Here is a 25223-nt window from a genome sequence, read left to right as displayed (position 1 = left end):
TTTGCAAACCAAAATAGAACAGTGGTTTGAGTACAAGTTTGGCAGGTGTGTCCTACACTCTGTACACGATAAGTGGCAAATCTTGCTGGGGTTGACTTGCCCGCCAGCTTGAAGTAGTAGCTACTCTGAAGAGGCAAAACAGGATGGTTGCCTACGAGGCTGGCATAAATCAACAAAATTGTGAAGGCCATTGGCAAATAAGTAGCAACAAACCCTTTTCGGATAGGCATTTTGGTGACTGGGTCTTGTAACACGTTCATATGTCTGTAAAAGTTGCGTCACATTGGAGATGTCTATAGTGATATTATAAAACGAGAAAAACTACAAAGCAGAAATGGAAAACGGGGACGAAATTTCACCTGTTACAAACCTTTGAGCATCCATGTCATTGACGCTTTTTTCGGTGCTCTTTTCAGAGGAAAAAAGTCTGCGACTTGAATTTCCAATTCGAAATAAGCCTAAAAGTACAGCTCCAAACTCCAATACACGTCCTAACAGTGTAACCCCTGCTTACTCTCGTTGCATATGCTGCACGTTACTACAAACTTACTTTTAGCCATTACTCTTTTTCATATGTATGTTAAATGCTCAGCAAGATTCAATTCACGTCGCAGAATGGGTCGCACGATCGCTCTGATCGCAATGATGAGGCGAGGGTGATGCGGAGACCGAAAGAGATAAAATGGGAAAGGGTTTACTTAAACGGGCCTGCAGGTTTTGACTGCTACAGTTGAATGTTGCTGACGCCCTTTCAAGCTGTGCAGGCCCGACCTTTCTCAACGACCGCTACCGCCTGCTTGCAAGCTGAGGAACGGTACCGACCGGTGAACAAAAGCCTTCGGCTAGCTGACGCAACGATGCTAGCTAAGAAGTCGAGTCAAAAAATTGATTTTGGAAAACGTCAAGTAAAGCAAAAAAAATATATGGAAGTAGAGAGTGAGAGCTAACGTTATTTGTGCCTGATCTGGCGATTTACCGAATAGAAGAAAGAGGTAAGGGGCGTAGCGGAGTCACCACCGCCCGAAACAGCTGCTGTTGTTCTACTGACACACCGTTGTTTCACGAACAGCAACGCCAGATCTGCAACGTTACAACAACAAAAGCATTAGCGGCATAACGCTTGAGGACCAGCTTCATACGAGGGTTATAGATTCATATGTTTCGCGTTAGTTCAGCCTGTTCTCACTTGATGGGCTCACTCGAACTGAAGTCTGTCGAACTCGAAAAAATCCAATCTGGCACAAAATGACTCGCTGCTTCCCTGTATCGCGCTGCTCCCCTTACCTTTGATGCTGCTTACGACGGGTTATTGAAGGTCATTTTGCTACGCGCACTGGATGACGGGTTTACTGAGTGTGAGTCTGTTGTACTGCCACCTTGCCATTCTGTTTCAGCCAGTCAGCTGCGTTCGGACCTGGACGCTGACTGGATGCGGGCACCTGGTCGTCTAGTCAGCGCTGTCTTAAACCGAAAAACGCGCTTGGGGCGCCCTTGACTACTTTACGTTAACTTCTTCGTTAGAACGGATGTGACGAAGAGTGGTGAATACCGGGACATACAGACACGGCCATTGGGGGGCAGGTACACACAAAAGCATAGGAAGCGGCTGAGAAAAACAGTACACGAACAGAAGTAGGAACGACATCTGCTGCAACAGTAGAAGCTGAATGAGCGACGTCACCAGGTGACCTGAACAGAGTTGAGTTCATAAGTAGTGCGTGGAAATCATTTGGTCTAGCTATGTTTAGATTAAAAGAAAGGGCTAAGAAATAAAGAAGAACGAAGGAACGGTGTTTCAGGTTGTTGTGTCCGAGCTCATAGTAAGTACTGCCAACAACACGGCCAGAGATCATGGCTGCTTGTCTCGGTTCATTCAGCGGTAGAGGAACAGTTTAGAGGATGGAATGAATCAGTCGTCGTGGCTTTTCTCCTACAGGAACACGAAAGATCAACGCAACGGCAGGGTTCGATGTACCCAGCAAAAGACTGACGAGGGTACAAACAGGCGGGCCATAGCGCGTAGAGTGAACAGTAACACAGTATGCGGTACTTGGCTGGACACAAAGACGAACAAGACCAAGTAAAGCAGAAGTGCCGTCGACTAGAAAGACTAAGCACGTACACGTGATTAGTAGCAGCAGTGGTCGCGGTACGACAGTAATAGGAGTGCCAGCCGTGATTGAAACAAAAGAGGAAATTGAGTTCGTGAATACTAGTAAGCCGCCTGAAAGGGGGGTGCCTGGCAGAAAATGCCGACTATGGCCACAGTCCGAAAAGGTAATAAGGGACAGTGGCGGTGTTGCTGAGACACTCTTTCCATTTTAACATGTTGTTGTTTCGACATTCGCTTAGCCGGCATGGTACTTGATATTCCTATTCGTAAAAGTTGTCTCCTTTTTGAGACTACGCGAAAGTTACGCAACCAATCGACAACTGATCTAACTACCAGCCGCAAGCCTACCGGTACCCCTTTTCTCGCCGGTGCGACACCGCGTTGTACGCCGCGATTCTGTTACCAATGCTCGTTTTTGAAGCTCTTACAAATCGTCACAACAACGGCAACGATAAAGGGGAGCAGTTAGGCTGCAGCACAGGCGCTAAGAGTTCTTTGTTTTAAGGTTTTAATGTGCTTCGGTACCAGGGAGCCGAGCTGCTTGCCAAGCGGCGAGACTTCGGTGGGTTGAACCAGCTGAAATCGTGCGTGTCTCTATGGATAAGTTGATGCTGCTGATTCGTAAATCGAGCCGGCTGCCACTACGGTATGGCCAAGCAATAGCAGTAGGCAAAGTCATTCACATACGCACACACATACACATTTAGAGCCCTGAACCGCGTGATGGATGAAACCCTGCTGAACGCGCTGACGGACCCTGCACAAGTGGCTCAGTGACTGGCTGACTGATGTAGCTATCTACATTTTTTCCCCATCTTCCGACGATAGCCTTCTTATTCTGATTAATGAACAATGAATATCATCGTTCGCCCGTACCCTCCTGCCCACGGGGTTCCGCAATCAATCCGAGCTAAATAAAGGTTTCTGGCTTGCAATGCCGCAGTGAAAATGATATAGCACCGCAGGCGACGGTAAAACAGAACAACCCAGAGAGATAGAGATGGGGAAGAAAATAAAGAGAAAAAAGGGGTGGATAGTTCGGGAAATTCACTTAGGGTTGCAGAACCGGCTAAAGGCGAAGGCAGTTCAGATCGCCTGTGCGCATAGATTGAATGAAACAGTAGGGTCGAATGAAGACAAAATAGACATAGCAGAAGCTTTCTTGTTTTTTTTTGACTTCCACCCAGCTCACCAGTTAAGCAACCGGCCGCATCACTACGGAACTTCCGAGTACTCGAGCACTTTTTTCGTTTTTTTTTTTTTGCCTTGCGTTTTTGCCTTTATTGACTGGAATGATTTATCATCAATATTGGACGATCCTTTTTTCGTCCATGGCTATCATCTCAGGGGGTGTAGTGTTGGGGGTTTTGGAGCGCGCTATCGTAGGAAAAGAGCAACGAACGGTATTGGGCTAGGTTGGGCCCAGTTTGCCTAACGTGAGACGCGATCGTTGGTTCAGCAGAGGCTCACGATTCCGTAGTAGAGAAGCTCAATTTCGTATTGAAATTTGGTAGCATCTCGCTGGCATGAACGGCATTGTTAATGCCAATTTGCTGTTCCCCCCATTACTTTCCACGACAGCCATTTATTGCTATTGAACTAAACAACCCCACAACTACGCATTCTCAGCCAAGCTAGATCAGTTTGACCCATAAGTAAATGACCGGCTATGAGTTAGGAAGCAGATTGTGAAACTCACCCTTGCCGAACCAAATGGCTGTTTCTTTATCGTATTGATCTGTTTGTGGTCTTGAGAACAATGCACTATAAGGGATGAACCTGTCAGTAACCATCAAATAGCATCTCCTTCTTTACCAAGTATTATCACAGGCCAGGCGTGAAGTCGCCCTATTACTGACCACAATAGATAGTGACCTTCATTGTACCCCTTGGTGTTACAAAGACGAATGCCGTATTTACTGTCGGTGTCTGTTACGAAGTGAATTCGGATGATTAACACTGCGTAATTTTTAATATTGGAGCGATAGAGGGGCCGGAGCAAGAAAGCGGACGCATGAGCAGGCCACTAAATGGATAAAACGACCATGGTAATCGTCCACGCGGCCAGCCGCCGATTGATGAGACCTCTCGATGGCCTGATTCGCCATCGACAGCTACTCGGGCCAACCGGCATTGGCCCAGAGCATGGAACTTAAATGAAACAATGGACACATAAATAGGTAGCTACCTCCCAATTATACACATGAGAACTTACAACAGATGCCTGGCAGCCATGAGCCATGTGGTGAAAAGGTAGTACTGGATAGTTGCGCGCGATACACGACAAAGCTCGCTGCTAAACTTGAACGCTCGAAACCTGCGTGAGCAAAATGACTGACACGTTTAATTATTTACATTTATTATCACGACAAAAGGAAAGGCCCAGTCAAGTGCTTCAATATGAAAACGCAAAGGTAAGGTGTCGCGAGGACAGGCGAACCTGCAGCTATACTTGCAATCTAACTTCCCTTTCGCGATCATGAACAACCTGAAGTATGAGAAGGCGTATAAGCATCGCAGCGGCCGATGGTTGATGAAAGCTGTCGTCAGCGACTACTCCGAGAATTAACGTAATAGCGAGCCAATATGATCAGCTCGGTGGCTGACAAGGATTTAGCGATAGTAGGGACGCCCGCAGCAGCGGGGTAGGGATAGGCACCAACGCGGGTAAATAGGGCTGCTTAAACGTGGAAGTTGTATTGCTGTGGAGCTGCCACCCGTTGAAGCGTGAATGCGAAGCAAGCTGAGAGCAACAGAGAAAGGGGGGGGGGGGGGCAGGAAAGGACGAGTTCTTTCATAAAGCTTTATGGGCAACTCGTTGGTTGTATACCGCCACCGCAACTAGCAGCTCTGCTTGATAAGAGTAGGAGCCAACTATGGCTGATGCGGGGTGGGTGGCGACGTCGCTGGTTACGCTAGGGCCGACAATGCCTGCTGCTGATGATTCATGTTGCGGCGGTTTAATAAATATGCAACGTTCACGCGTGCCAGAGAGTGAGCTGGAGAGAGGGGAGCAAGCCAACCAAATAGGTCGGCAACAGAGTTTGCTGGCCGAAGCAAACCAGGCTCTGACAGATCTGCACGCTCATCTCCGCTAGCAACGTGAAGGATCGAGGGTTAGTGGGGACCGCAAATGTAGTGAGTTCTGGAGCCCGACAAGAAAGAGGGCAGGGGAAATTTTGCGGGCTGGATATCCTCAGAGCTTACAGACCGCCGGTCGGTAGGTCGGCAGGCAGGCTTCGTAAGTCTAATCTCGCCAGATTAGGAGCCATGAATCTAAGACGCATATGTCCTTAGCCCCCCGCCCACACCTCGCTCTGCCTTCGGCAGTTGAGAATACGGAAATTTTCCTAGCGTGGGAAAAAAGAGGGCGAATCGAAAGGGCACATTCCGACCTCAAGCGGCTAACAGCCTGAACCCGAGCAAGGTCGACAACGAAGGTTCTGAGCTCCGAGTTTTCGTTGCTTCAATCTTAGCAGGCGGAGTCGAACCGTTTGTTCCTTGCGGATCATGTTCATCGGTGTTGTCTGAAACCTAAATCTTATATCGTTATACTGGCCTAGTCTAGTGGTTCAATATGTCTGAAGTAAGACTACAGCAGGGTCCCACAGACCTTTACACTCCCTGCTCAATCTGTTCATCTACCCTTTGTCCTACTTTGTACTTCTGTTGGTATGGCCTGGTCTGTCAGTTGGTTATGCCAGTGTGCGCACGCCAAGATCTTGCACTGTGGAGCGTCTCACGTCACGAGAAGTACGACACCGATCTGCGCTGTGTCGGCATCCTGGCACTTGAGTTCCCATTATCACAACTGCAACTATTACTATATCTACGACGTATTGTCATGTGTGTTGAGGCAGGAATAGCAGTATAGTTGAACGTTATATTCATGTATATATATTGTATCAGGCCAATATCCACGATGTTAGCATATTAACTTGTACGAAGACACTCTCTGCGTTATCGTATGTCGAAATCATAATGTGCCGGCGAGTCATAGACGCTATCCTTTATTTAGGATCACAATAGTGCGTTAAAAATACAAGGTAGCAGGAAAGACGACCGTGCAGCCAGTGCTGAGACTTTTGATGACGACTTCACGACGCACCTTTATCTTCTCTTTAACGGGTTGATGTTAGAGGTGTTTGCAATTCTTTCAAGAAAAGTTGCTTCGACGGGCCGTAGAATCTTCAGTGAAGTCGATTGCAGTTTTGTACGTTGCTGGGTACGTTTAAATAAGCATTACTATTCAGGTTAACTTCGGTTGAGCCTCAAGTACTTATTGAAACCTACAAATAAATCCGATAAAACCAAATAAATGTGGCTTTGTGGCCATCGGTCAATAAAATTCAGTCAAGATCAAAACTGCCAAGCAGGTATATCTAGTTTTAGAACATCATCTTTTTGAGACACACTACTATCGTCTGTAGAACTACGTTTTGTACGAAATGTGGAAGCGCATCAGGCCCTTCAGGTTCGAGGCCGAACCCAAACAAAGGCTGGCTTCGATTGATGAAATTAAATGAGCACGATGTTGACGATTGTAACGATTCGCATTGTTGGTCACGAATAAGCAAACTGGCAATAAGTTGACGTCGACTCCTTTTATCGACACGATGGTCAGGCACACAGCCAGAGGTGATCGAAAAATGTCGGAAGCCTACTTAGGAATGAGCGCATGAAAAATGTCAACCTATGAAGCCGTTCTTATTTTCACGGGAAGCCAGCCGCTACAGCAAGTCCTTCCACCGCTGCTACCTGTTGGGCTGTGCCTTCAGCATACTGCTATTTCTGCTGCCATTACTATTCTGACTATACACTATCATATGAGAGACTACTACGTGACGCTGCGGGACGGCGTGGAACCGAGTCAGCCAACCAACTGCGATGCTCCCTACGACCGGGAAGCGTGGGCCGGCAGATGCTGGCGGCAATTTATTAGATGACCGATAAGAGAAACTAGCAACAGCAAACTGGAGCTGCGACGTCGGTCGTAGCAGGCGTGACTGCAATGAGTAAACGGAGAAAATGCTGGTTACAACGGCCGCCCCCCATCAACGAGTCCTGTCTGGTTTCTGTGGCCAAGGGCGAGACACAAGCCGGAATGGAAAGATGGCGAGTATTGGAAGAAAAAAAAACAGAGGCAAAAACCAAGACCACGATATAGAAGGCGTTTGCGATGCGACGCTGCGAAATGGACATGCTAGAAAAGCCCCATCCACTGACTCCGCAGTGAATGGATAGACGAACCGGCGAGTTCCTCAGCTACTATATGGCCAACCGAGTGGATAATGTAGCACCTACTGTGTATACTCATATACAGTAAAACATAGTCCCTTTAGTTGTGCGGGGGTAGTATTACCAGTAGCGGGATATGTAGTGTCGGTGTAGCAGTTCTGTATATGACACACGCGAGTGGTAATACTCGATTTTTCTCTGTATCTTTCTGTAAAAGGATACTCGCATAACTGTACATCGAAAGCCGACTTGCAGCCCATTATCTTTATCGGTGTGACTCAATGCTCTAGTTGGTCCTGGTTGCATGTAGGAAGCCAGGAAGGTCAGAAAGGTTCCCTTGTGCTGGACCGCCCCGATCCTTGCGATTGTGATCAGACAACCGTTAAGGTTACGGTCGTTAGTGGACAAACGAGAGACAAACGGCAGAAGAGAGGTAGACGCTGGTGGGAAATAGCGATTGGAAGATCCTCCGTGGCATGGGACAGAGTGATCTCTATCAGGACGATAGAACCAGACAGACGGTACGTAGATTCGCCCAAGAAGGAAGAACTGCAACACCACTATTTCGCTACTATACAACCGCTAATTCCGCTACAATTAGCTTCAACTGTTGGATGAATGCTTTTACGCTGTCACCAGCACCGCTATTGGCTGGAGCTCAGAAAAGCGTAATTAAGAAAGGCCTACAAGCAGCGGCGATCGAGAGAGCAAGAAAAGGATACACATTTTAATGACGGGTTTGTGAGGGGTAAGGGCCGAGGGGTTCAAGCCGCTATCTCCTTACTATGATTCTACCACATCCGTTTGCTCCTCTGCCACACTTAAATAGCCAAATTGGAAAGGCGACGAAACGGTCAACGGAGTAGAATATAATGAGCGAATGGGTGGACTACAGAGTGATAGAGAGCCGAAGCCATCGTAACAACTCACCGCCACACGCTGGTACTTTCCCGACCACCTGCAACCTGTCGCTGTTGTCCTTATGGAAGACCTTTTGCAACTAGTTTGCCCGCTGGTGGTAGTACTTATACTGTGAGCGCTGCTTATTCCGCCACTTAGATTGCCTTACTTTCACTTTAAGGCGTGTAAGAATTGACGCCGCATCCTACCAGAAGTAATAGGTCAAACAGCTGAGACCGTGAACAGCAGCAACCAGAGTAGCCGCTGATACTGTTAGGACTGCTCCGGCTGCTGCTTCTGTTGGATGCAGGCGTTATTGGTTTCAAGATAAGTTGAACTCCACCTGGCTGAGCGATCCGCCTGAGCTGAGAGTTGCACCCTTGGAAATTCTGCTGGTAGATGATTCAGTAGGATAACGTCGGTGTGCCTGTATGCCTGATTTAACACTTGATGTATTTTAGGGTAACATGCATATAGGGCACAAGACCTGAATTAGGACTTTTTCTTATACTTTGCTTCTAAGACGATATCTGAATAAAAACTTCGTGTATGCACTAGAAGAGTTATCTGTGACGGCCATGGTCATTCAATATAATCATCATCGCTATTACTGCTTTAATTCGTGACTGAGATTATTTACTAGTCATTTTAATAATATTTTTATTATTATAATAATAGTTTTTAATTCGCTAATAACTTTTAATATTCATAGGTATGAAATATCGCACATATGAGATAGTGCAATCTAGTGCAAATATATTTTACGTTGGTAGCAGGCCGAAAATCCTAAAAGTGCAAGGATTTAAAAAATGCAAAAAGTCGGAAAGGTGCAAAGAAGGCGTGAAAAGTCTCAGAAAGACGAAATGTTTTATTTTGATGATCTAATCTACAATGACTATTTCTTTTCTTAATAACCTGCTTGATTTATATGAATTTTTAAGCCTTCCTAATTTAAAACCTATTGAGAATCTTTTGATTCGTCTCATGGAAATCCCCTTTAAATTTTTTAGAAATCTTATAAAAAAGAATACTAACAAAAGCCTAGACCGTCGGTTTCAGACGAAACATGAAGTTTTTAATTTTAGTGGGGGGTTTGTCCAGCACGAAAAATCTGGACAAGAGCTCATTTTTGCTCGAATTGTAAAAACGACGCATTGTTTTATATGCAAGTCTGTTATTTCATTTTTCAAGCATCAAAAATGGCGGGTGTATGCATCTTAGGACAAACAGGTATGCATTTACCGCCAAAATATGTCCTAGTTTAACTGCTATACCCAATATATATAAGAACAAACATATCGTCGAACAGAAAACCTGCTATCTAGCATATATACGCAATATATGAACAATTTGCTGCTATTGCCATGTGGGCAATATAAGTATGCGCATATATACGTATTCGATGTGCATTGTATTATCTTACCGGACGTACATTGCTATAACGGCCTTATAACCATAGGGCAATAGGTTTTGTGCTGAGCGTTCCCGAAACGAGCAAAATAAATTACGCAGGGTTTATAACTTACCCAAATAGACGCTCAATTAGGATTTCATGCATTCGACTTGTTGGACCAGCAGCAGGGATCAATGTTAAACACGAACATACCCTTTACATCTCAACAACTATGACCTATGCGAATGCCATCCTCATTCAATGTACAAATACATAATCAAGATCAATCTCAGGCCGTGTAAGTAGGGTACATTGACCAGTTGCTGATACGGCCATTCGAATTGTGGTGGCTATTTTAAGATGCCTGAACGGCCATAAAAGACTGTACGTTCTTGGCAAGGATATAAGATCTGTAATTTGAAAAACTTCAAAATCTATAATACTGCTACGTATGATAATGGTAATACTTATTTTTAACATGAAAGAAAGATGCATTTCTAACATGCCCTAACTTTTTTTACTGAATTTTTTCCTAGTCTAATCTTGGCTGGAAAATCCTGCAAATACATTTTTGGCTTGGAACATTCGTATTAAAGATAAATGGAAAATTTGTTAGAATCGATGTACAAAGCACCTTCTCATCGTATTTGAAATGTCCGTTATTACGCTCAAGAAAAACACTTTCAACATCTAGCGAGTCTAGTGAGCTGCCGATCAGGGAGTGTGATGACTTCCTGTAAAATCAAGTTGGAACCACGAAAGTTGCACTGAAATAACCGAAACAATCACTTAGATACTCATTCAACGTGTGAGGTTAGGTACGACCCTTCTTCAGTGTGGAATTACCTTTTAAGCACATCATGAGAATAGAGGAAATTAACTTTCTTTATTTGGTACGTGATGAGATATGTTCTGGCACCTTCATATTATATATCATATTATATATATATACATTTATATGTGCGATAGCGTCGTAGAACAACGCAGACTTTTATCTTTCATGTTTAGCTTCCACAACGGGATCTTCCGTCAGAGTTAATTTATCTCCAAGTTAGAAGAGCAAATCGGAGTTGCCTTCAGCGGGTTCTTTCCTTGTAAGCCCATTTTCCTGTCCACTCTTTCTTTTTTCCCTTTCTGTCTTGTTTGGTATTGTTGGTCCCTTCGGATGGGCAGATTGACATGGCATCATTTCTAAAACGACTTCTCACTGTTGTTCCCGCTATTACCAGGACACCAGTAGGGAAGTTGGAGTGGCGAGGTTGCTCTTTGTTTAGGTTACCGCAAGATGACTGGCACAATCCGCCTTCAATCACCTACACTTTGACGAAAATCGCTTGTCATGCTTAAAAAGTTGACAGTGGGTTTAGTAGCGGACTGAGTAGAAGAGGCAAACTCCGAGACAAATTGGTAGACAGACATAGTTTCATTATAATTGAAGTTATCCGTGCACAGACAGTAGCAGCGGCGCGTTCCTTGCAGTTTCAGTTGTCCCTCTCTATCAATCGTCTTTTGTCCCGCTTTCTGCCGCCCTTTCGTTCATTCGGCTGCGTCTTCTCATCGGCTGGTCTTCATCGTGGCTTGTGGTTCAGTCTTTCAGTTGATCCGACTTCGTTTTGAGCGGCAGAATCTGGGAACAGTAGCGTCGGACTTTTCTTTCCGCGAATTCCATCGCTATATCTACTTTTATTCAATGCATAGCACGGCTACTAACACCGCCTCTATGCAGCAGCCCACGAACAGTCAGACGAGTATTTCTCGTCACACGTTTATCGGACATACTGCCATCGAGCCAAAGCAGGGAAACAGGCACTTGCCCGCACGCATGCTCTTGTTGGCACTCACACTCTTGTCCTTATTGCTATTTCGTTGAACGCCTCCGTTCAGTTACGAGTAGAAGAAATCCAATAAGGGAAACGTGGGTCAACACGGGTCCGTACCCCTGTCTGTCGCTACCCCTTTCATCTACGGCTGTAGCGGTAAGGCAGTTTGAGCAGACCTTGCAACTGGCCCCTTAGTGTTACGCCCAGTGGCTTGCGACTACGGCTGAAGTGTCAGCAGGACATTTCGTTGACTATAGCAGACAACGCAGATCTAGGCGCCGTCCCACTATAGCTTACTGTCGTCCGCTATTTATCGGACGACTTACAGTTTGTCGGTGTTTCGTGGCCGGGTGGCCCCTGTCGGTAGAGTCTCGCAGCCTACTTCAGCAGCTCAAAGGTAGCACTCATGGTAGTACTACTAGTACTATTATTGTACTGTACCGACACAGTAGAGACAAGCAGTATTCGGCGCTCTGGTAGCAAAGACACCGAACGCTTTTCCCTTTTTCGGACATTTCCTTGCAGTCATTGTGGCCCTTGTAGTTAGGCTATGGCGGCCGTTACTGCCTGTGCAAACATTCCCTTCTAATGACACTATGTCCTAAGCGCTAGCGCTTCTACACTCTTTTCCGCAAAAAAAAGACGAAACAGACAAGGAAGCCTGTAATGGCTGCAAAGTAAGAGCAAAGGCCTGGCACTTCGTTCGACAATCGCTTTGTCCTCAGTTTGCGCGTTGGCACTTGGTACTGGACTGTCGACCCTGTGCCACTACAGACACACCAGATTTACTCAGCAACACCGCGCATCCATACTCACAGTTCAGTTCAAAGGGAAACAGGGCTAGAAGGAAGCAGTATAGCAGCACGAGTGAAAGAAAAAGCCAAGTGTAGACTACAAAACGGGGAAATGAATCCAAAAGGGAAGGACGAAGAGTGCAAACAACACTGAGGCGGCTTGTTTCATTATTCGCGTGTTTGTTTGTACTCGGCGTTCCTTCCTCTGCTAGCGAAACTCGAGGATGAATTCGTCGAATCGGGTGGGGGAAAAGACGGAGGGTGGAATGGGCGAGAGGAATCGTAGGGGCGCTGAGTTCGGCTGACCCGTGAGGAACGCGGAAGAAGGATGAAAGGACAGAGAGAAAGACATGCCTTTCAAGCGACAGTTCGTAGTGGCCGTGGCAATGCCTGTGGCCATGTTATACGACGCTGGATGTGCTGTGTATGGTTGGTGGTAAAGCAACAGCAGTGACATGGTTGACAACAGTAGTAACAGGAACGGCATATCAATTGGTAAGGAATACTGATTTCAGATTTTGAACATTCGCATGCGGATAGTTTTGCCTCACCTATAACCACCGTCATCCACAAGGAGTGAGAATTTTATTGACGTAACGCAGGGTTCCCACAACGCAACAGTCAGCGAACGACCGATGCAATATGACCAAGGCGTACTGAGATGGCCATCCAGTTACAGCTTGACTCAGCAGGGTCCAAGGCACAGTCGGAAGCAAAAGAAAAAAGTTGAGCACTGAGAAACTGAGCACAGCAACGAGCGCGAAAAGTTGCATGGTCCAAATGTAGTTGTATCAACTCACCTCGCAGAGAAAGCTCCACTCCACAGAATAGCAGATCAGTCCCCTTTATACAGCGGTTGACCTTACGGCAGGGAAGTCAGCAAATGACGGGCGGCTGGACGGCACTGATCGAAGGGACATAAGACGGTTAGGATATGGCAGGAGAACGGTATCCCAGTTCCGTTCTCCTACCATGTACGTTTTTTAGTGCTACTGGGTTAATGGTTATGTTATGAACCATCATTACTATTAATACGATTGTCACGCGTCCATTGTAGATGAGCCATCGAGCAACATCGTACTAGTTGCTAGCTACCGCCGGTCTTCCGGTTGGCAGGCGCCGCAAGCGCAACTGATTAGTGGCGGATTAGATACACGTGTTTTCTCTGCGGTTAGTTGGGAATCTGGGCCGTAGTGATGGCTGAGTAGCGACTAATTCGAGCTGTACCCACACAGCAAAGCCCAGGCAAAATTAAGTAGGACGGTACTTTGCTTGCCCTAGGGCAATATGATTTACAGTCGCTATGGTGGCATATATATCGATAATGTCTGTTAGGAAAATGGAGTAGCTCATTGTTGCCAGCAAGCTTACAAAATCGTTTGTTTGCTCTTGATTCTTTTGATTCTGTCGTCTCGATTGTTTTCTTAGTCTCCCTCTGTTTCGATACACAAACATATCCAAAGCAATCTAAGTATCAGTTCATCTGTTTTAAAATTTTTGCGTATAAAGGAGTGAGAGTAAAATACGTCACATCACACACCAGACATCAACAAAAGCACAAGCAATATGCTACCAAGTAGCTAAAGCGACTGTATGTATCTGCGCACGGGTGGCTAGATAGGTAAAGTTCAGCTCAACGCGCCGAAGATCATAATTCTCCGTAGTGGATCTGCGATGTCAAGTCCCAGTAACGAAGCCTCTTAGGCTTCTTCTATTAATAAGCTAGTGGCTTTGCCATCGCGCCTCTCAGCGTGATCGTTAACAAGCATCGAAGTACCGTCATCGCCTTCGTCGTTATCGAAGTGTCGCTGTTTTCTGTACACATGAAATCTTCAAGAGAGGAGGAAAGAGAGGGACGAAATACGCGGTGAGCAAGTGGACGAAAAGCTGTTGAGGCACGATCGAATCAGACTTCGTACTCAGTCGCGTACAAGGTCGCGTCTTCTATCTTCTACATAGTAACCGAAGTTTCAACACCAGTATTGAGGAAACCGGTCGAAAAAGAGAATGCGTCTCTTTACTTCCTATTGAAGAGGATGCTTCTGAAGAGGCTAACAAAAGTAAGATGTGGGCAGAGCCTAAGGCAAAAGCAAGCGAAGCCGTCCATCGAACCGGCTTCGTCTAGGCACCCACAAGCGTTCACGTGCTACCCTGCGGAATTTTGGGGGTTCGGTTTAGGGTCCGCTGCCACTGCTAGTGCAGCTGTTGCGATCCCCCTTCATTACCCCCCCCCCTCCCCTAAGCTTCTCCCTTGCCTCCGTCACTCTTTTGGGTCGAAAAATGGAATAATATGCAAATGCGTTTAAATATGACGCCTCCGTATTTCCTCGAGCAGTCAACGGACCGCCTTCGTGTCATCCGTTGCAGCCCAGCCCTGAAACCTACAGACCAATCAGGGCGAACCTTATTGGTTTTTTCTATTGCTGGTGCCATCATGGTTTCTGGTCTTAGTTTGTTTTCTTCTGTAGCCTTAAAGTTCCCTTTCCAAAAGACCTTTAATTCTACGTCACTCGCTGGCTGCTTTGCCTTCGTTCTTAGAGAAAAAGGGGTAACTTCATAACCAGCTAGTCAGTAATAGCGACACATATGAAAAGCACGGTTTGAATAAACGACGCGAATGACTGATTTTCTCTTCCCTTCAGTTTTGATTAACTAAGAGTCGTAACGGCCTTATTAGTTGATTTACTCTTCGTTCCTTTGAGCATAGGCTTCTAAACTCTTAACTTTACGCGCATCTGTAGTACGAACGTGAAACTGATACTAGATGCCGGCATTGCTATGCGACGTTTAATGTGAAAGAATATGGCTGTATTGTGCATTGAAACAAGTGGAATTATGTATTATATATTTGCAGCATTATTTTGATTTACGTTTTTTTCATAACGTACGTTTTGTTATCCTAAATATAACTCTTAATAAGCCTTCGCAAAGCCCACTTTTACTCAATACTCTACTAATATTTGGTGTGACGCAAGCTAGCTGGACTAAGCAAAACGGGTTTTGGCCATCGCAAAACCATCTCGAGCCGCATTGTGCAAGATACGTACGTTTTAGCAAAGACTAAGTGGCGAAATAAGAGCAAGCCTGCCCGGGGAGACAAACACTATAGCAATGGAAGGGTAAAATTAAAGAAAAGGACAAACTTCAACAGAGCAAACCCGCAATAAAGACTCTCATTAAGGTTATAACTAGCCATAACTATGTGCACTTACTGTGGTGGCAGAAGCTCGAACGAGGTGCTTCTCTCGTGTTCGGTGACGAAAAATGTGTTTAACGAAAAAGTTTCTGTCGCCGCGTTGCAAAAGCAAGACTTTTCATCAGTTGAGTATCAAACGAAGAAGATAATAGCAAATGGGAGGTTCTGTCACAGGTTCTCGTTGCGCTTCGCTTTGCCGGTTACCACTGTAGCCGCGACCCAGGGAGACTTCTTCGTTCTATCTTGCTTGTTTATACAGTCGCTCAGATGACAACAAGTCTATGGGGCGACAACGTGTACGTTCCTTCTTTTTTTTCTATTTTTATTTCTTATTTGCGTCGCAAAGGGTAGTCGTCGTGTCCGCTGCGTCGGCGATAAGGTGATAGCTCCTCCTGTATTGCAGAGGAGCGTAGGGTCCGCCTGGGGTGAATGAGGAGTACTATGGCTCTACTTGCTGCTGTTTCTGGTGCAACGTTGTCGAAGAAGCAACGAATGTACGACGACGACGGCGGCGCTTAAACTTGCAAATCAATTGGGTTGGTCCATCCCTGTCTTCGTTCATCGTTGCTTTTATCTGAAGACTGGCCCTTGTTCGCTCCTTCGTGTGAGCCACGTCCGACTTTTTCTTTGTGTAGAAAAGAACGGGTCTGTGTTTGCATTTGCGCTTTGTGTTGCTGGCCAGCTCCATCGGTCGTTTGATATCAACGTTCTTTCGTTTTTCCCCCCTTTCCCTCTTTTCTCTTTGGCGTAACAAGAGGGAACGCACATATAGTACTACCCCACACCGTCAACACACGTACTCACTCAACCTAATTCACTTTTTACCCCTGTTTTTCGACTGCCATGGGCTTCCGCCAGTCTCTCCGTTCCTTCTCTTCACCTCTTTGCCTATGTGCTTCAGTTGCTCTGTAGCCAAATTGTCTCCTTCGTTTGGCTTCGTCTAAGCGCCACCTCGTCGATGTCTGTCTGAGTGCGACTCGCACACCTCTATAGCTATGACCCCACTGAATGCCAGCACCCCTACTGGTTACGGGGTTTAACCGGTCTGAATCTGGATTCGACCTTCTAGACTTAGAAAGACCAGGTTCGGAGCAGCAGGGACGGAAGGCCCCGCCGTTAAGACGAACCGACCGGGGCCAAACAAGAGACCGTCCTCTCCTTCATTCCAAGCTTGCCCGACTGGCACAATCAAATTCTTCCCTCGCGTTTAAGATAGATTTAATGACCCAATGGCGCGCACGTGCAGCTGGTTTAGCGCTACGTCAGCTAGTTGCTCTGGAGAGGCCAAGTCCGTCCGACTGAAATAGAGGTGGGAAGGCTAAGAAAATAAGGTACAATTCATGGTGCACCGCATACGGCGCCGCGTCCGCTCGAAGTAGTCCTGCTGAGTCGACTGCTTCGAATCTGTTCCGATTTGTGCGACGTGCGATCGGACTGATCTAAAGTGTGGACTGCGGGCTTTGGCGGAATAACGCGAAGAGCTGGTCTGCCGGGCAAACTGTTGGACTGCCTTGCCCTAAGGAGTCGAGTCTTGGTAGACAGAGCAAGGACAAACTACATAGACAAGCCCATTTTAATATAAATTGTGGTTGCCCTGGTGGAGCGGAGCCCAGCGGATGTCTTTTCCGTCTCAACTTACGGCCACTCCCGGGTAAATGACCCCTAAGTATTGGCACTTATAAGCGTATTGTGTTATTCGCTATTTTGGGTAAAACATTGCAAACACCTTGTATTTCAAGGTACAGCCACTGCTGTTTGAGATTCATGTTGATATTTCAGTCACTCAAGTAATATAGTATAGACTGTTCTCGTAGGTATTGAAATGAGCGGTATTAGGCTCGACGTGGCGAACATCAAGGAAATTCTGTCGAGAGCAGATCACCAAGCTCACATACACTTTTCAGCGATGTATGTGTCTCCGAAGATGTGCGTTTTAGCCTGCAGTCCGTGCGTATGCGCTCTGCCATTCGTTTGCAAGGTCACCTGGCCCGTTCATGCTTAGAGCGAAAAAGAAAATATTTTACAGGATAGAGAGTTTGCTGAGTGATGGCCAGCGGTATGGAAAAGCTCGACTTTGCCGGCCCGGGTTTGGTCTGGCAGTCTTTTGTGATTACTGAGTGGATGACTTGCCTTACTGAGATTCAACCGGTGGTGAACGCTGCCACGACGGTAACTCAAAGGCCACATACTTGCAGACTGGTTTAGCGGGTCGGGGTTAAGCCGACATTAGATACGTTGGATAGGGAACGTTCCTTAATTATAAAAAGCAAACTTTTTTAAACTTACTAGCGTTTGCGCTGTCGTCTATTTTGGTAGTGCAACTCAAGCCACCTACCTTTTTGAAAATCGCTTGGGGAAACTGTCGAAACTTTGAGCACGCTATTTTTACAGTTCTTATAACAACCAGTTCAAAGATACGTGTGTATGTTTGTATTGCACATAGTTATATATGCCGTAAGCCTTTACGCCCGAATACTGCCACCGACTGCTACAGCTGCAGGGACGGTTAGCCTACTTTTCAATGTTATGAAGTGTGAAATGAGCAGTACCCTATGCAACACTGTCGATCGCAGGTGCCTTTCTATTACGTAGTACTACCTGGTTCGCTTGCTTTCCAAAACCTTATACGTCCTTGGCATTAATAGCTCTTATTATCTACAACTACAGAAAACAAAGTAACGTGGATACTTTTATCTTTTTGTTCTGTTCCTTTCCTTTCTAATAGGATCGCCATACGCTGGGTCTTGGTGGGGGCAGTAGCGGTAGCAACGGCTGCGGCACCGGACCTCTCGATAACCTGCGTTTCCCATTCGAACAACAGCTCATGGAGATGATGCGGCCCTCCGCATCCTCGGCCACCGCCAATGGACAACAACAGCCCACTCTACAGGATCATGCGCAGGACCATTTCAAAGGTATATAGAAACATGCCAATATTTATTATAATAAGCATACTTAATAATATAATAAGCTCAAATATTTTATTTGAACGTAGACAAATGGTGCCGACAAGTCGTTGCTACTCCAAGATAAGTGTTTGTCCGGCTTAAAAACAGAACATGAACGCATGCTGTTTCCTTTGGGGAAGACCAGCCCTCTGAAGCAGTGGTTAACGCCAACGCCGGGCGTAAAAATCGTTGTTGGTTGGTCAATCGTGTTGCCTCTACCAGAATGGTATTACAATGAGCACTGCCAGCAGGATTTCAACCAGATAAAATGGCGAGAATATAGGCCAAAGTGGATGTATCTAGCCTAACAACTAAAAATCAAACTATATAATATGCTGTTCGAGCTTCAAGTCGAGAACAATAAGGATGATAGCGGGAGGTAACATCATGCAGGCTCAGTTGCCTTAAGGCTTTATAATTATTTGTGCATTTAATAGTATTCTTCCAATAAAGCGCATATGTCTCTGACTGTGATCATTGTTCTTATTTTGACTTACGGCTAACAGTCTTTCCGACGTACCGGAGGATTAGAGCGTCATCCATTGCGGATCGCCGATTCTTCCACGAAGCATAGGCGCGTCCGCTCTGAAGTACTGGGTCGTTTTGATCTTACCATTCGCTGACCATTATTATATGTTCATCATCACCATAATTACTTTAGTATCGTTGGGCTGGTTACTAAGCATAGCACTCGAGTTACATAGGAGGTGGACAGACTTGAGCGCTTTTCTTTCTACTTACTCTCATATGTGGGAAATTTCCACGTCTCGTTGATGAGGGACGATGCCGCGCATGTGAGCCTAGAGAAACACTGAAGCAGACCAGCTCCGTATTGTGACTAGGTGTAGGCCACTAGGTGCAGAACTACTTGCAGCGCTAGTTGAAGTGACTTCAACGAAGTATGGCTCTAGCTTCATCTTCATACGTTCGTGATGATGATGATACGCTACTGTTGCACTGCTGTAGTTTGACACTGCCTGCATCCCGTCCCTGGATGGCAGAGCCTGCTTTCTTGCCGAAGCGCATTACCCAATGGAGGGCCTACCCACGGGCCGAGGGAAACCTGTTGAAGCACATGTTAAAGCTGCTGCAACTCGAGCCTCTCTCCGGAGTTTCTGCTTTGCCCTTCTGCACGTGTCGCTTGGCGACCATTCTCGTTGGATCTTGTCCTGGTAGGCCATCTCTTTGTCTAGTCCTCCTACGACAGCCTTCTCTTGGCTTTTGCTGCTGGTCGTGTTTCGTTCTTCGTTGATTGGCCAGTCTGCCCGTAGTTCTTACTCGTGGCCTATTACGAGCCGCATTCTGCTTCCTCTCCCAGCTGAAGAGCAGGAGACGTTTTTGCATCTAACAGCCCTTAGCTGCCGCCGACCAAGCAAGCGAGGACCTGGTTAGCTAGAACCCTTACGAAGAAGGCAGAGAAAACGGCCTATGGGAAGGGGACGGGGTGAATGCACCCGTACATCTGTTTTCTTGGTATACCCCATCTCTTCCAGCCTTATCAAGCCCACAGCTACGTCCCAGCTTTGATGCCCCATTAGCATATCCCCTACTGCTGGTGGAGTTGAATCGGCCGCTGAAGCTACCGTCGACTGGTGGATGGAGCTAGATTTATATATGGGTGAAGTTGGCTGGACTTGCGTTGCTGCTGTTACAATGTTCGACGATTCTTTGTTCTTTGGTGCTATACAGATTCAGCTAGACGAGCCTTCAGGCTGCGGATGGCTCCGCAGGCGCTCGTTTGTCTGGACTAACAGGAAATGACAGAGACGAATCGGATGCACGCCTGTCTCGTCTTAGTGACGAGGCTTGGCGGCACTCCGAAACCAGCCTCGCCATAAAACTACGGAAAATATGTGAGATAGAAAAGAGTCCACTGAACCGTCTGGTTTCTTGCGGAGCGCGACTAAGCGAAAGCTCATTCTGTTGTCCTTGCCCCTATACGTGACATTGCCAGGTGGTGGAAGGTCGGCCAACATATGGAAGTGCGTGCGCATCCCGTACAGGAACGATGGTGCAAGTGTACGTTGTGAATAATGGTCAGTAAACGGAGCTGCAAATAAGTTGCTATTTGCTGTAGACTTTTTCTTCTTTTACTAATCTGTAATTTAGCTGATACAAAAAGGAAAAGATTTATTTAGTGCACAGTATTTTATTATATTTAATACACGATATATCATATACCGTGTATTAATATTAGAGCTTGATTTTCAGTCAAAAGCAGGGACTCCAATCCAATACCCATAACTTCTAACAATTTCTGTTATACCAACTTTACGAGCAACTGATTCTGTGGACACGCATTTTGATATTGTTGCCACTGCTAGCCACCGATGATAACAAGTGATGAGCACTTTCTGACGCGTCCGTTTGTGGTAACCTCCGGACGCTAAATGAGCATAAGGTCGCTCATTGGAAACAGCATTTAACGTTTCCTCTGCAATACGCCACAAAGCATACAATGGTCGTATCGTAGTTGCGGCAACAATGCCAATGGCGACTGCATTTAGCGATCACGTTACTACCTTGATGCGAGAAAAACCAAGTTATTATAGTACCCACAGGGGTTAACAGCGGTAGTTGAGCTCGCGGACAGAAGCAGGTCCGGCGTTCATAGCTTTACAATAACGTCCGCTTGCGGGCGTGATCGACCAACCGATGCCCTTATCGCCAGAAAGATTCTAGATGGCTTTGCTCAGGACGACGCTCCGCTTTACTTTCAGTTGAGTCGATAGAGAGCTACAGAACTCTTTTCGTTTTATTTTCATACCAAGATAATATGCGCACATTGGTGCATTTTCTGCATAGGCTGCAATAGCTGTAAGCAGCAAGCCGCACGCCGGAAACAAGTCTTGTGTATGTATGCGTGCACGCGTGTATGGTGTGTAAGACCGTTTGATGAGAATGACGGGGTGAAATATGGGAACCGGAACTTTTTGTTCAAAACTGAGTGTCGGCCTGCTTATGCGCTCTTACTGTCATTTGCGTCGGCCGTGCAGATTCATCTCTATTCGCGCCGCCGCTGCCACGTGCTCCACACGGCAGTCCTTCAATTTTTAGATTTCGTCTCCGCCGTATCTCCTGCAGGCTTCCGCTCGGCGTAGCAGGGACCGTTAGAAATTGAGTTGGTTGGCCGATCAGCATTTTGCCCCTCATGAAGCAAGCAGGGGAAGAGAAGAAGGAAAAGCACTTTGTCGCCGCGTCGTGGCATAGCCGCTGGCAAATCACACGAACTATTTGGCTTGGCTCGCTGTGAATGGGTTCCTCCGAGAGCCCAAAATATATTGAACTGAGCAGAGGCTGCAGCGAGAAAAAAGTGCAGTAGAAATGCATTGTAATGTTGGTGGCCGAGTAGGATGGGCGGATGGTGGGCTTCGTAAAAACGGATAGTAGGTCTGCTCAAGAGCGGCACGAATTTGGGGCCACTGCCTCTATCTCCTCTTTGCTCTCAACCAAACCAAAGTACCTATAGTGGCATCTCTCCAATCTCCAAGACCCTTACCCCCTCGTCTTTCGCGTCTCCTTCTCTCTCTCTCTCTCTCAAACACGCATTTTTTTGTCCACACAACCGTCTCGCCGCCCCGTTTTCCTACTCTTCCATTTACATGCAGAGGAGTAACTCTGCGTGTAAACGGAGTAGTAACAGGGATAGCAATAGCGCTATCGTCGTTATTAATAGGGAAGTAAGTGAAATGAGCCCCGATTCTACATACCGTTTCTGGGCGGTGCTGTCCAAGTGAGTAAAGTAGGCCGGAAACGTAGTGAAGAAAGAGTTGGAAACGCTGTTGCAGATACATGGATCAGACACGTAGAACGAGCGGCGCTGCGATCGCTCGTTGGGTCTAAAAGCTCGAGTTACCGTCGTCTCATCTTTAGGCAGACGAACAAGAATATAAAGTTATGAATACGGTTATGAGTAGAGTGTATAGATCAAAGCAACTTATTGACTTGTGATTGAATTTTACCTTTTAGCCTTCCTCTTTCCGCCAACCGCCGAATACTTTTTTGACTGTGAGCTACCCTTTAACAAACAGTCAGGTGGGCTCTACTGTCGCCCACAGTGCAAGGCCATCAGGTTTGCATCCTTTAACTCCTAACTGTTCGGTCCACATTTACTCTGTGGTAGATGTTCCCTCCCTGACTGCACATGTATTATTTATCCGGTGGAGACGCTAAGAAGAATCTTTAGATCACTGACTTTTTCCCGATTTAGCTAGATTCAGAGTGGCAATGGCGGCCTTGGAAATGGATGATGGAGCTCGGCAACATCACTGACTACGCCGGGCCTCACCGATTCGTCTCGTCTTACTATCCGCCCCATCAGACATATGGAGAGAGTTGCTTGATGAAGTTCGACAATTACACTGGCAGCCAGGCTATCTGTGCATTCCCACCTTGTTCCCTGTCAATAACTTCGTGTAGAACTTCCTTCTTTATCCGTATTTTCCGCCTCATCCTATGCATCGTGGTCTTTTTTTATTCCGTTGTCTTTTTTCTTTCTGTTTGTATATCCATCTATCCTCTGCCTACACGAGCAGCTTTCCCATCCCTACTTCATAGGTCTCGTCCTTTATTTTTCTCCCGGGGTACTATTCCAGTCCTAAAAGCTGGTCGGGGGCCTTCTGGGCTCGTGTTTACTTCGTGAAGTAGTTCGCTACCTTTCTTTCAACTACGTTGGTCTATCCAGTTTTAATACTGCCTGCCTAAACATTGCGGGTTTTTATCGTGGGATACAAAATCGTTGGTGGCGGGGATCTAATCAGCCGTAGAGTATATCGCATGCCGCGAACAAGGAAGAGTAGCCATCTACGAGTAGTGGTTTTATTAATGATCAAGACGATGTTTCGGTGCCGTCCGCGGAGCAGCCTTTTTTTTGTTGTTTCTACATTTCTCGTATACTTTCTGATAGGAGAAAGGGTTAAGGAACACCCCATGGCGAAGGCTATTCAAATGCTCTGGTCCTCAAATTTAACATGACACTACAACTCTATATCAACTGATTAACCAGATCGAGCAAAGCGATAAATCAGGTTGTTGGTTTGGATTTCACAATTGGGGGTACAGCAGCAGCAGTCAACGTTGCTGCAGATAGTGTGAACAGGGAGGACTACAAATGAAATAAACAGATAGAGTAAGATAGAGGCTGAATGAAACCAATGAGCAAGAGGGTAAGCCACTGACCGAAAGATCATTATGCCATATGCGGCACAGACCTCACTTTGCTCTCAGGGACGGAAACACTATGAACTACTATGTGAACTACGATGGTGGTGGTTGTTTAGAAGATCCGCTTTGACCTGCTCTGTGCTAACACGACGATCCAAGAACTAGTGCTGACTTACTGACAATGGATTGACTTGCTGTTTACTCATGTAGTAACAGGCAGCGTCGGGGATCTATGTTGAGGATCTAGTCACGCCCGAAAGGATCCCCAATCGGCTTACCGCTTTACGACAGTGGCAAGGCCAAATGACGACAGGCACGTATTGGTGCATGGAGCTTCGAGATGCCCATAGCATACAAACGTCTTGAATAAAACCCTTTGCCTTGGCTGAAGCAGGCTTCCTTCGCTTCGACTTCTTTTCTGCTACCTTCGCCCGGGTGCTGGATCAGCCAAGTTGGCACTCTGCCGGCCGCCTTTCTACCGGGGAAAAGTTGCAAAATGTACGTGAGGTTGGCAAGTGAAGCTGGGGTAGGTTATTAGTTGTTGACAGCGTCGGATAATGTGGCTTAGCCAATTGTCGGTGTTATGTCGTGAGGACGTCGCTGAGTTGGTTTCTGGTTCCGTAATTGGAAACGATATATTTCATTCTTATTGATATCAATATAGTATATACGAAAAAAAAAATATGGATATGAAAGCGTATCAAGTATCTTGTGCGAACTAGGCTACATATGAAGTGTAAGTTAATTCGCATTCTAAACGAGTACCCTATAGGTTACAAACAACAGAACGAATAGGGCTGGTCAAAGTCTATTTCGGTGAAACTATCAGCGGAAGGCCCACTCCCTCAGCAGATTTCTCGGCTCGCGAATCTGCTCGGCTTGTTTGTTCGGTCTACAGGGTCTGTAGGCAATCGGTAGGTTAATAGCTCAATACAATGCAGACATTTCAGGCAGCGTATTTATGATACCGTATAAGAGGCGGGACATGGTTGGGCTTTAGTGGGCTAATTTCATTCGGACATATGTTTTATAGCGTTTGAATTTTCTAGCCCAATACTCACAGCTTCACTGGAATGATTAACAATATATACATTCTAGAACTTGTTTTGGCCGACAACATTAAAGGAATCTGCTTTGTCTTCTCGAAATAGAAATTCTTGTTAGCTAACGGCCGTTTTTAATTAATTAGGTCACCTTACAGTTAAAAGTATAACACCCTATTGTCCCACATATGCCTTACCCGTCTCATTTAGACTAAAGAGATACTTTGGGACTCTCCCAATCGGATTCAATTCAGTTAATGTCAAAACAGCTCCTCATCCTTTCGTATACGACACATAGTAAACTGCTAATAAAAATTATGTGTGCCATAATATATGCCCATTGTGTTTCATGTCCTATAGCTCGTCACTTGACATCCTCTATACCGAACTATGTGGTGTACCAATGATATCAACGCGTGAATGGTATGTATCATTGGGCATGTTAGTTGTTGTACGTTAGAACAAATGTCTAATACATTTTCCTATAAAACCAACAGGTATCAGTAAAAAACAATAGCTTAAGGGGTGTGCCGTATCCTAGCTCAAGCAATATAACACGGTTATATACTTAAAGGAAGGCAAATCTGACACGAGGCTTGCTTTCTCTTCCATATA

The 25223-nt window shown here is 46.0% G+C and overlaps 1 protein-coding gene across 1 annotated transcript in view; it reads left to right on the top strand.

The window, feature by feature from the left end:
* LOC111259433 (uncharacterized) overlaps positions 1-25223 on the top strand; it is a 321535-nt gene that overhangs the window by 143341 nt on the left and 152971 nt on the right. Inside the window, exon 2 of the mRNA XM_022831446.2 lies at positions 18180-18369. Coding sequence (XP_022687181.1) covers positions 18180-18369 — 190 coding nt within the window. The remainder of the gene's footprint in view (positions 1-18179; positions 18370-25223) is intronic.

The sequence above is a fragment of the Varroa jacobsoni genome, unplaced genomic scaffold (genome assembly GCF_002532875.2).
Source record: "Varroa jacobsoni isolate VJ856 unplaced genomic scaffold, vjacob_1.0 scaffold_330, whole genome shotgun sequence".
In the NCBI taxonomy this organism is placed as follows: domain Eukaryota; kingdom Metazoa; phylum Arthropoda; class Arachnida; order Mesostigmata; family Varroidae; genus Varroa; species Varroa jacobsoni.
The sequence above is the reverse complement of the archived record's forward strand: the minus strand, read 5'-3'. Positions and strand labels throughout refer to the sequence as shown.